The sequence below is a fragment of the Molothrus ater genome, chromosome 9 (genome assembly GCF_012460135.2).
Source record: "Molothrus ater isolate BHLD 08-10-18 breed brown headed cowbird chromosome 9, BPBGC_Mater_1.1, whole genome shotgun sequence".
Classification (NCBI taxonomy): Eukaryota; Metazoa; Chordata; class Aves; order Passeriformes; family Icteridae; genus Molothrus; species Molothrus ater.
The window spans coordinates 1,266,822-1,279,391 of record NC_050486.2 but is presented as its reverse complement, the minus strand read 5'-3'; the positions used below and the strand labels follow the sequence as shown (position 1 = coordinate 1,279,391).

Genomic DNA, 12,570 nt, shown 5'->3' with positions numbered 1-12,570 from the left:
AGGCTTCATCTTTCTTGCTGTGCTGTGCAGCCCTGCACACACCACTGGCATGGCCTGCCCTGTGTTAGCACATGCTGGGAAGTACCAGCCCTGCACACCCTCCTGGAGAGCTGAAACAAAAGCTGAACTGTAAAAAAAAGGAAGTATGTGAAAATTTCATATAGTTTCCATAGCACAGGAAGTGTCTGCTCAAACCTTGAATGCATCATTCACCAGGCACTTCCAGCCTCCTCCTCCCCCCGCCTCCAAGGGACACTACAAACCCAAGTGTTGCAAAGGAAAAATTTATTATTTTTAGGAAGAGAAACACATTCTCACTTCTACTGGGGAGTGTGACAATCCCCAGCCTCGGGGCAGGGTGCAGCTGCCTTCAGTCCCCGTGGTGGTGAGTGTGGCCAGAGTTAAAAGCACAAAATATGCCTTAATGATGAGCATCCTGTGGGTGCAAGTCAGCCACAGCTTCTCAGTGAGAGGAGAGAAGCTGCCTCTTGGCACTACATGAGTTGAGCGCTTCAGCCAGCTTCCCCTGAGGCTCTGGCCTGGCCCAGGTGGGGAAGCTCCTTAGCCTAAAGCCAGGAAAGCTCTCCAAGGCATGGAGCATGTCCTTAGTTCCCTTTGGCACCTGAGTCTGCTGGAGTGCTCAGCATGAGTGTGTCAGTCCAGGTCTGGGTCTGCAAAGCAGGACCAGCCCAGAGCATTGGGAGCATTTTCAAAGAGGAGTTCAGTGCTGACAACCTGGTGTGAGCCCTTCCCAGTGTTTCTAAGCAATCTGATGTAACATTCTTATGCCCATCATTTAAATACATAAATACTTCTAACAAAAGACTTTGGGGTGTGCAGCCAGCAGAGACACACTGAAATGTTGGGAGACGCGAAGTCAAAAACTGACAGGTGGTTAAAATCTGCCTTGCTGCAAGCAAAACCCCCCAGCTGCTGGCTGTGCTGGGGTCAGGGGCTGCCTGCAGCATGGGCAGGACCTGTCTCAGCTGGATGAGCAGGGATGAGCAGGGATGAGCAAGGATGAGCAGGGATGAGCAGCCCAGGGTCACTGAGGTGCCCCGTGGAGGCTGTGCCTGCCAATCTCTGGGGCACACCTGTGGGACAAAGCCATGAGAACCATCTGGGTCCTCTCTGAGGAAAGGATGCTCAGACCTGCAGCTTCCACTTGGTCTGTCAGAGGTCACCACATCCAGAAGTCTTCATGTTTGCCCAACTTTTTATGTGCCTGGATCCCTTTTGGGTCAAGCCAGTGTGTGTGTGTGCTTGAAGGAGGTTTTCCTCTGAGGCCTTACAGCAGATATTCCTTGGGCTCTGGCTTCAGCAGTCTGCAGACAGCTGGAACAGCCAGTGGGGCTCTGCTCTCAAAGGCTGCTCCCCAAAACTCCACAGTCAGTGCTCCTGCTGCCCAGTGCAGTCCTGTCAGCTCATTTCCACACTCCACCTTCTCTCACGGCCCTTCCTCTCAGACAGCCTTTATCTGGCTCGCTCCAAAGGCATTCCCGGCTGCCTCTTCCCTGTTTTCCATCTTGCCAGGCAGATTCATGCTCCTCCTGCTCCAAGTGGCTTCAGGACACTTGAGATACCTTCCTGACTCACCAGACTTTTATTTGAGGAAAAACACAACACATTTCTACTATATACAGACACTGTCAAGTAAATAGAGAAACCTGGGGTTTCTCTGAATATGAGCTAAGCTTGGGTGACTTTCTTTGGCTTTCATTTCTGCTCTTCTCAAGAGCTCCACACATCCCTTTCCCCAGTGTTGGGAAGATCCATCCTGGGTAGCAAATCAGCTGCACAGAACTCCAAAGAGGCGAATCTTGCACTATATAAAGCCTGTGGTTCATCTGCGCTCCCAGCCAGGCCCTCCACAGCCCCAGGAGGGGTTTAGAGCAGTCTGCCCATACAAGTCCAAAACCTGCAGCAAGGTGGGGAAGGCTGTGCTTTCCGTGCTGCTCCAGTCCTGCAGCTAGGACTTGCTGTCAGCTACTAACACCAGGCTGAGGGACAGGTCCCAGAGGCTGGCGTTGGAGCTGGTCCACAGCGTGATGCTGTCCTGCTCAAACAGGTAGAGCACTGTGGTGAGGTTCACTCTGCTCTCACTGCTCTGCACAATCTGCTCCCACAGGACACTGCTGCTGGCCTGCAGGGTCAGGTTCAGCCAGTCCTCCTCCTTCTCATCCAGGTAGATGGTGCTCCTGAGGGACAGGAGGTAGAGGCCGTCACAGGGGACCAGCACAGAGCCATTCCGGATCTGGATGGGCCCCGATTCCGCTGAGAGGTTCACGGCTGCTCCCCTGGTGCTCCTGCCTGCAATGCAAGGAGGCAAAGGTGATCCCCTGGGGACAAATGTCTGCTAGGAAATGGGCTGGTTTATGTGAAAAATGCGTACTTTATGACTGGCTTTTTGCAAATATTAAAGTGAATATTATATGCGTTATGTTAGAAAGTTATGCTGTATTAATTCACTTAAGTAGTGTGTTAAATATAGTTTTAGGTTATAACATAAGGTTAAAATACAAACTATGCTATGTAAGATACTTTTTTTAAAGAAAGGACTCGCAGCAGACAGCAGCCACAGGACACCTGAATCTTTCAGAGAAAGAGAATTTATTGCTCCATTATCAGAAGAAATGAACTTTTTCCTGCCTTGCTCGGGCATGAAGACACCGACAGGATCCAGAGGAAGAAGCTGACACTGCCCAGAGAGAATCCTGTGTTTGAATGGAATTTATGCATCATGGATGATATGCAACAGGCTGTTGCTTTTAAGGGTTAATCCTCTGTTAACGTGGGTCCTTTTTTGGGCTTATTTTGCCCAGAAAGAGGTACCTGGACTGTCCGTAACTCTTTGTTTCTATTGTCTCATATTGTCCTAATCCAACTTGTCCAAATTATTATTTCTCTAATTGTATTACTATTTTTACTATTAAACCTTAAAAATTTTAAAAACAAGCAATTGGCATGTTTCACAGTTTACACCACCTGACTGCAGGGAAGATGGAAAAATATTTTAAAAAAGGGAGAGAGTAAACTAGAGAACAAGGCAGACCAATGTGAGAAATAGATTTGTAGAGAATTCTCAAAGCCTAACAAGAGACACCCAGAGCATACATCTGCATACAAACTCTGAAATAAAAAATACTAAGTTAGAAATACCATAGAATAAGACAAACATTGTTGAGAAAGAAATAGAACTAGAAACAAGTTTCAAGTTGTTGAAATGAGACTAAATGCTTTAGAGAAATAAAACTATGAAAAACACATTGTAGTAAAACCCACAAAGAGTAATTTTAGATTATTAACTTTAAAATATTTACAACATAATGTGACAAAAACTAATAAACCAAGATACACTTATAATATATTGTAATTAAGAAAGAATTAGCTTCTAATTATAATAACAGAAATTATAACATCTGTATTGTCTCACCCTTCGCATAAGACTAAAAATGAAATAAAAGTTTTTAAAACACCTCTCAGTTACTCCATCTCTAAGTCAAAAAAAAGCTTAATCCAACAGACCAGAGTTAGAATATTATCCACCCTAGCCAGACATCATCTACCATGGAAATTTACAGATGACCACTCTTGACTAAGCTGTGCCTTTTGGCACATGGTTTATGTGAATTGCTCCTCCAAATTTTTATTTATGCACAATTTACTTACTCTGTGTCTTAGAATACAGAAAAAATACAGCAAGTAAAGCATCACTGTGAGTTTAGAAAAACAGGTTCATAAAAAAAAACAGGAAAATTGAGACAGTAAATAAGATGAGGAAAAGGCATCCAGAACTGGATGACAAAAAGTTCTTTTTGTTGAGATGCTGGTAACATAAGCCTTTATCTTAGGGTTTGGTGGTGTTTTTTTCTTCTTTTGTTTGTTTTTTTTTTTCCAGAAAAAAAGATGAAAGAGCAGCAAAGAGACAGAAGCAGAAGGAACTAATTAATACAGAGCAGAAAAAGGAGAAATTAAACAGGAACTTGGCAAGAAAGGTTTTCTGGTGGAATGGAGAGTCAGGGTTCCCAGGCTGTGCTGGCCACGTTCTGTGCTGCAGCCCGGGCTCTCAGCACAGCAGCTGAAACCCCTGGGGCACCCAGGGGCTCTCCAGGCAGGGAGCACAGCCCCTCTGGGCTGGGGACAAACTTCTCAAGCTTTTCCTCCAAAGGACATGAGTTTCTATGAGGTTAGGCTCCCTGCTGCCTCACGCTTTTAACTGAAAGCAAAACCGTCGATAATATTTTCAGTATTATTTTAAAAGTTTTACTGCTTGGTTTTATCTTTGAGATGTGACATCAGACAAACCTCCAGTGTAGCTGGCACGCAGAGCAGCACATCTGATTTGGTGTGTGCTCTCACCCACTCCTCCTGAGGAAATCATTTACATTTTTCATAAATCAGGAAACCATTGACTTGTTTTAGAAAAACCCAAGAGCGTGCTGCGTGCATTCAGTAAATCGCCAAAAATTACTTTCTTGTTCATTCACAGAGTGGTTTAGGAGACAGGTGAGGGCTGCAGGGATCCACGCAGATTTTCAGCTTTTTTGTCCTGCTCTGGGAAAACCCAACTGTTTCATTTTGTCCCCTTGCAGCACTGGGGCAGGCTTGGCCCCTCTCCCCTGACAGCTCTCCTGGCACCTCTCCTCCATCAGAAGAAACAGCCAGCACTGTGGCACCTAGGAGCCATTAGGGTATTTTAGGGGCCACAGGATGCCACGGAGGTCCCTGGGGACTGTGGCAGGGTGGGGATCCCTCCCAGTGTGCCAGGGGATGTGGGTGCTGCACTGGGGATCATCGAGGCTCCCCCCAGGGTCCCCCCAACACCCACCTGAGTATCGGATGTGGGTCCACAGCACTTTGTCACTCTGGGTCTGGAAAACAGAGCAGATAAATCCTCGTTAAGGCACCGGGCTGGCACCTCCCCGCTGCTGCTGCTGCTGCCGCCACCCTTTCATTTCCCTGCCAGGACCCTTCAGTCCCTGCAGGGGCAGAGCAGCTGCATCGCCAAGGGCACGGCGGGGAGCCCGGGCAGCCTGGGCACACAGCAGCTGCCAGCCACCCCCGTGGGCTCGGGGCACTGCATCATTATGGAACACTAGTTCATTATTAGAGAATAACTATTTCATTATTATAGAATATTAGTTCATTGTTATAGAATACTATTTCATTATTATGGAATACTAGTTCATTATTATGGAATACTAGTTCATTATTATAGAATATTAGTTCATTATTATGGAGTACTATTGCGATATTATATAATTTTATTTCATTATTATAGAGTACTATTTCATTATTATAGAATACTAGTTCGTTATTATGGAATACTAGTTCATTATTATGGAGTACTATTTCAATATTATATAATTTTATTTCGTTATTATAGAATACTATTTCATTATTATTGAATATTATTTCATTTTAGTTCATTATCATACAATACTATTTCATTATTATAGAATTTTATTCCAGCCTGGCTCCCAGCCTGTGTGACTTCCAGCCCAGTGCTGAGCCCTCCAGAGCAGGGTTGGTTTTGTTCAGAAAACCACTCTGGTGTGGGCATTGAGGCAGAGCAAGCAGCAAGGAAAACATAAAAGATATTTCTCTACCTATCCTAAAATATCCTAATCCCCCAAAAAACTCATTACTTTTAACCTTCATCGATAAAAAAAGCTTCCAAAACTTTAAAATAAATTAAAATCTACAAATATATAAAAATAAATAATAATATGACTTATCAAAAAATAAAAAACTTAAAATTAAAAATTTTCTATAAAATTAAAATATATTAAATTAATAAAAATACTTTAATAATTTATAATTATTACAAATTTATTTATTAACTTATTATTCATAAATTTTAGTAAATTAATAAATTAATTATTAATAGATTAATGCATATTAAAATAAATATTAAAAGAAAGAACAAAATAAAAAATTTAAACATTATCTAATCTCCTTCTTATTTTTCATCTAATCAATTTTCTACAATATTAAAACCAGAAAATAATTAATTTTAAATACCACAATACAAATATTACATACATAAACAAAAACCAATTATTAATAAAAAATTAAAATAAGATACATTCTAAAAATTAATTAAACAAAATAACTTTAAAAAACCTTACATCTATATAACTTTTAATACCTTCTCTTAATACACTAAATCTAAAATATAAACAACATACAAAATTTCTAATAAAAAAGAAAACCAAAAAATTTTAAAAAAGGCAAAAATGCCATCCATCTCTCATTCCTAACACAAAGCTTTTTTAAAATCTCCCCGTCATAAAATCCTACCAAAAAAATTTCATCAGGACCTTGGAGTGCAGTCTTTTCTGCCTGAGCCTGGCATGGAGCAGCTGGCAGAGGGCAGAGCAGGGGCCAGGCTGCTGTGCCACCCCCCTGCAGGGCACCAGGACTGGCCATAGGAATGTGCCCTTTGTTGATGGACTGACAAAACCATCTTTTGTCCCCTTAAAGGGGAAATAAGCCTAAAAGTTTATTTCCTCAATTAGGTGAAAAGACATCTCATAGGACTTGGGGGACTTCAAACTTAAGGATAGCTAATTGAATAGGAGCCAAAAAATCTTGCTTGAGCAATTAACTAGAAAAAGAAGAGAATAAAGAAACTAATTGCTTTTATGAGGTGTTTTACCAGGGGCAAGGACCTCTTGTACCTGGCTCAGTTTTTCTCTGTAAAGAGTTTTGTTATTTTGCCTTTTATTACAACCTTTTTGTTTCCAACACTGCCACAGAAGCCATCCTGCTGATTTTATGCCTTCTGAGGTAGCTGAGCTATCTTGGGTGTGAAATGGACCTCCAAGAGCTCATGAGACCTGGCTGGAGGAGACCCCTGTTTCAGGTGGGTCTGCCTTTGGGGCTCCTTGCACTTTGGCCCAGGCCCTTCTGGATCTGTGGGTCCCTCAGAGGCTCTTCAGTGCACTGGGATGGCTTTAAAATGGACTGGAGCACCTCTGCTATGTGAAAGAGTTGGGGTTGTTCAGTGTGGAGAAGGAAACACTTTAGGGTGAACTTAAAGCACCTTTGAGTACCTAAAGGGGCTACAAGAGAGTTGGAGAGAGAATTTGACACGGGCTTGGAGTGATGAGGGATGGGGAACGGTTTTAAAATGACAGAGAGCAGGTTTAGCTTAGGTATTTGGAAGAAATTCTTCCTAATTTTGGTAGTGAGGCCCTGGCACAAGGTGCCCAGAGAAGCTGTGGATGTTCCATCCCTGGAAGTGTTCAAGGCCAGGTTGGAAGGGACCTGGAGCAGCCTGGGACAGTGGCAGGTGTCCCTGTCTGCTCATGGCAGAGTGGTTGGAGAGAGATTATCTTCGAGGTCCTTTCCAGCCTAAATCATTCTGTGACCCTGTGATTCGTATTTTATGAATGTAACAGAGAAAGTGAATGCAAATATAGAAGTGTGTATCTTACTGCTCAGATATGCAAAACACCAGGCTTGTGCGCTGGATTTTTAAATCTGAACTTGGCATCTCAAACTTGTCTCTCATCATAACCACAGGAGACCCAAATCTGCAGTCTCTACACAACCGCAAATCTTCAGCCTTTGGCCTGATTAAAGAGTGAATCTTGGGCTCTGTGCTCTGTGTTTTTCTCCTTACCTGTGCCAAAGGCTCCCTAGGGGAGAAGGTGTGCCATGGGATGGGGACTGGGCTGGATTTGGGCTTGGTGGCACAGGGAGAAGGTGGGGACGGGGCTGGCTTCAATGGATTTGGGCTTGGTGGCACAGGGAGAAGGTGGGGATGGGGCTGGCGTCCCTGGATTTGGGCTCAGTGTCACAGGGAGAAGGTGGGGATGGGGCTGGTGTCCCTGGATTTGGGCTTGGTGGCACAGGGACAAGGTGGGGATGGGGCTGGTGTCCCTGGATTTGGGCTTGGTGGCACAGGGAGAAGGTGGGGACTGGGCTGGCTTCCATGGGTTTGGGCTCAGTGTCACAAGGAGAAGCTGTGCCCATGAGATGTGGACTGGGCTGGCTTCCATGGATTCGGGCTCGGTGGCACAGGGGGACAGGGAAAGTGCAGGGTGTGAGCACAGAGTGTGTGCAGGGTGTGAGTACAGAGTGTGTGTGCAGGGTGTGAGCACAGAGTGTGTGTGCAGGGTGTGAGCACAGTGTGTGTGCAGGGTGTGAGCACAGAGTGTGTGTGCAGGGTGTGAGCACAGTGTGTGTGTGCAGGGTGTGAGTACAAAGTGTGCAGGGTGTGAGCACAGAGTGTGAGTACAGAGTGTGCAGGGTGTGAGTACAGAGTGTGCAGGGTGTGAGCACAGAGTGTGCAGGGTGTGAGTACAGAGCGTGCAGGGTGTGAGCACAGTGTGTGAGTACAGAGCGTGCAGGGTGTGAGCACAGAGTGTGCAGGGTGTGAGTACAGAGCGTGCAGGGTGTGAGCACAGAGTGTGCAGGGTGTGAGCACAGTGTGTGAGCACAGAGTGTACAGGGTGTGAGCACAGAGTGTGCAGGGTGTGAGTGCAGTGTGTGAGCACAGAGCGTGCAGAGTGTGAGCACAGAGTGTGCAGGGTGTGAGTACAGAGTGTGCGGGGTGTGAGTACAGAGTGTGCAGGGTGTGAGCACAGAGTGTGCAGGGTGTGAGCACAGTGTGTGAGCACAGAGTGTGCAGGGTGTGAGCACAGAGTGTGCAGGGTGTGAGCACAGAGCGTGCAGGGTGTGAGCACAGAGTGTGCAGGGTGTGAGCACAGAGTGTGCAGGGTGTGAGCACAGAGTGTGCAGGGTGTGAGCACAGCCTCTCTGCAGGTTCGGCGCAAGGCAGGGGCAGGCTGCGGGAGCTGGGAGCGCTCCGTGCCGGCTGCGGTGGGAGCTGGAGCTGGAAAAGCTGCTCTGGCACCCTCTAGTGCTGCCACGGCTGCTCCTCCGTGCCCGCGGGGCTGGAGACCGCGGGCAAACACAAGATTCATCGCCCGTGAGTAGCTGGAACTGCCTCCCTTGGCATCACCGTCCTTTCCCATTGCCTCAGCTCCAATCTCACGCTTGATCTCCCTCCTGAGTGCACAAGCATTTCCCTCCTGGCTCACACAGCCGGGATTTCCAGGTTCTCAACAAGACAAGCGCAAAGCACGTAGCACATGTGTGGGGTCACACAAGGTCTGCCACCATCTGTGTGATCAGTGATGGACAGGGTGTATCCAGCACTGATGGACAGGGTGTATCCAGCACTGACAGCCCGGGGGACAGCATTGTTGCACTGGTATCAACCCCATTGTCACTAAAGCAAATTGCCTGTGTTATGTGTCTCTTGCAGTTATTGTGTGATCTCAGAGCACTGTGCAGGTACCCACTGGTGAATCCTGCTGAGGACATCGTGTACTGGTGGTACTGGAAGGACTCTGGGAGCTCCTAGCAAAGTTAGTGACCTCTGTTTCTCTGCTCTGCCTTCACAGGCCATGTGGAAAGTGTGCCAGGAGGGCTGAGGACACAGAGGTGCTTCTCCCTGACAGCCTCAGGTTTCCCCATGCCATTTACACACAGACCCTTCCTTCCTGCTCTGGATCCCTGAACAGGGGACTCTCCTGGCTGGGACACCGTCCAGGGCCATCCCACCTGGCCCCAGTTTCAGGAATAAGTTTGGATCACACCAACACAAACCTCAGGGGCTGCCTGAGGGCCTGTGTCACACGTGGAGGTGTCCCACAGGTGGCAGGTGACACCCCCCTGGAAGTGGGGTTGTACCTTCTCCTCACCAGGATCAGGGATTTTATCTCCCAAGCAAGAGGAAAGCTGTGGCAAGAGAAGGCAATTCCAGCAGAGTGGGAATTGCAGATGCAAAAGCAGATTATCAGTGACCTTTTTATTAACTTCCTCATTTGGAAATCTCAGCTGAGGTTTGTTCTCCAAGCAGTATCATGTCAGAAATGAGATCATTGTCCCTTCTTGTTCAGCACAGTCTAAGCTGCAGATGCTGCCTGTACTGAGGATGGGCCATGACATTATTCATGCTCTGTTTTCACAGAACAGTGCAGGAGGGCTTTTTTTAAGAACTGTGTTTCCACGAGGACAATGGAAAGGAATCCAATACGGTCTCTCTGTGAAAAAACACAGTTATTCCCTTGCAAATAAAGTTATCATGGCACTCTGCACCTTGGAGTGCACCAAGGACAGGGAGAGCCACTCATTCACCCCATGGGCCAGCACCCCAAGCCTGCCTCTCTCACACTGCCTGTGCCCTTGATTTCATAAATATCCCTAAACTGCCCCAAAAGCCCAGTCAGATCCCAGCTGCTGCCCCTCCAGGAGACATTTATGTGGCCAGTTCATGGTTTTCCAGCTGAGCCCTGTGACTGCACTGCAGTGAAATCTGCCCATGCACCACTCCTGCACAGAGCAGGGCACTCCAAACAGGACACCAGTGTTATCTGTTAAAATAACAGAAATAATAGTCCTAAGCCTGTAGTTAGCAAGTGTTTAAAACTGAAAAGGTCCTTTGGTGATTCTCAGGACCTGGATTTCTCACCTGTTGCCATTGCTGTTCCTGGAGCCCCCTGTTTCAGTTATTTCTGTTGAGGAGGGGAAGCTCCAGACAGGTTCTGTGTCCCCTGGGCTGCTGCTGCTGCTCCCTTGGGTTTGTCAGGCTCCCAGGCAGCAATGCCAGGCCCTGCTCTCTTCCTCTGGAAGAGGAGCATTTTTACAGAGGAGCCAGATGCTGGGAGATGCTCAGAGTGTGAGCTGGGAGAGGTTTCTGCATCCTGAGCACTGTGATTGTGTGCACTCCTCTGCTGCCTTGCAGTGCAACTCTCTCCCAAGGCAGGGGAAGGAGCAGGGGACTGACCTGGTTGATAAGTGTTGGTTGATAAGTGTTATCTTTCAGTGTTATCTGGATGGTTGTTCTGCAGTTTAATAGCCCCTGTGAGCCTCAAGTCAGTGACAGCTGTGCAGAGCACAGGGTTTTCATTGAGCAGCATGAGGCCATGGGTACATGCCTGGCTTCCTTCTGTGCCCAGCCTGGCTGGGAGGAGAGAAGGAACTGGGGTAAAACAAAGCACAACAAGCTTTAAAGTGGTGCAAAGCTCCTGGAGGAGGAGTGGGAGGAGAAATTGCTGCGGCACCAGCAGCTCTGAAGCAGCAGTGAGAGGTTGTTGACAATCCAGCAGCCTGCAAGCATGTGAGAGAGGCAAACCCATCTTTGCTGAGCTTGTGCTGGAGCACTGTGAGCCCCAAGCATTTCTGTCCTTTGTCCTGCTTGCTCTGGTGCTTTGGTGGGCACACAGAACTCTCTCTGGACACCCCAGCCTTGCTCAGGCAGGCACAGAAGGAGGTGGCTGCTCCTAACCCTGCCTGATGGGCAGGCTGAGAGCACCAAAGGTATCAGGAGGTCTTGCTAGAGCTGTCACAAGGGTGACTTGGTTCTCACACATCTGCTTGCCATTTAGCACACTCTGGAAGTTCAGGAGGAGTTTATGAGCACACTGGGTTGTCATTCACTCAGTGCTATTCAGTTAAATGGAAATATGCACAAGTCACTGCAGAGAGGGGCAAGAGTGGGAGGGAGTGAGACCTCTCTCCCCAGGGGTCAGTGTAAAAAGCATTCTTGGAACGGTCACTCTGCTGAAACTTGGGCCCAAACCCTGCACTGGGCAACACTGAATGTCATTTTGAAGACAGGCAATTAAAATGAAAAAAAAAATTAAAAAGTATACTATCATACAGAAGGGATTAAATCTTGAATAGGGATAGGGATAAACTTAAAAGCTTTTTTCTTTTCTTAAAAAAAAAAAAAAGAAAAGAAGCCCATGGAAAGCTTTTCAGGCCAGCAGACAGAGGTGGAAGATGAGCTCTTACCTTGGAGGGCCGCAGGAAATGCACTCCCAGGTAGATCAGGCAGGCAAGCAGCAAAACCCACTGAGCCACAGCAGAGACGAGGTGCAGCGAGCTCCTGGCCTGGCCTCCCTGCCAGAGCCTCCCCTCCTCCTCTGCACCCTCCCTCTGCTGCTCCAGCTGCTGCCCTGCTCCTGCCCCTGCGTCCGTCTGTCCATCCATCCCGGCCCCTCCTTCCATCCCAGTGCTGGGAAGGGCCAGGGGCCTGGCAGGGAGCAGGGCTGGGAGCTCCTGTCCCAGAGCAGAGATGAAGTGAAGGCAGAGCCTTCAGGAGATTGCTTTATGCACACAGAAGCAGGCGGGGGAACTTCTTTGTGACTAATCTAAATTTCCCCTTCCTTCCTTCCTTTCTTTCTTTCTTTTCTTTATTTTTTTTAATTTTTTTTTTTTTTTTGGTTTTCTGTGTGAATGTGGGGGCTGATTTATTGCATCCCAGTTCAGTTTTGAGTAAGGGCCTTTGAAAGGAGAGGTGTTTATGTCTTTCATAGCTTCAACTGTGGATGTCTTGATATGTGTTCTTTCCAATAATAATGAAGAGTTGGGTGGACAGTGCTTGTCTTCACTCAGTCTTTGTCAGTAAAAGCTCTCACCTCTCTGCTCACCCTCAGGTGGGGAGTTTACAGGGCTGGCTCTCTCCCTTCCAACATCCTATAATGCTCCTGAAATCCCTTTTCTGTGAAGAAGCAAGGATTAGGAAAGGATGTGGGACAGGTGGAGAGC

At 47.1% G+C, this 12,570-nt stretch overlaps 1 protein-coding gene across 1 annotated transcript; it reads right to left on the bottom strand.

Moving 5' to 3' along the window:
* Window positions 1-1,842: 1,842 nt before the first annotated feature.
* Window positions 1,843-12,012, bottom strand: TNFSF4 (TNF superfamily member 4). Its single transcript, XM_036388342.1, has 3 exons — window positions 11,815-12,012; window positions 4,829-4,871; window positions 1,843-2,310 (listed from the first exon to the last, which is right to left on the bottom strand). The coding sequence occupies exons 1-3, from the start codon at window positions 12,010-12,012 to the stop codon at window positions 1,970-1,972; spliced, it is 582 nt and encodes a 193-aa protein (XP_036244235.1). The 3' UTR covers window positions 1,843-1,969.
* Window positions 12,013-12,570: the final 558 nt, after the last annotated feature.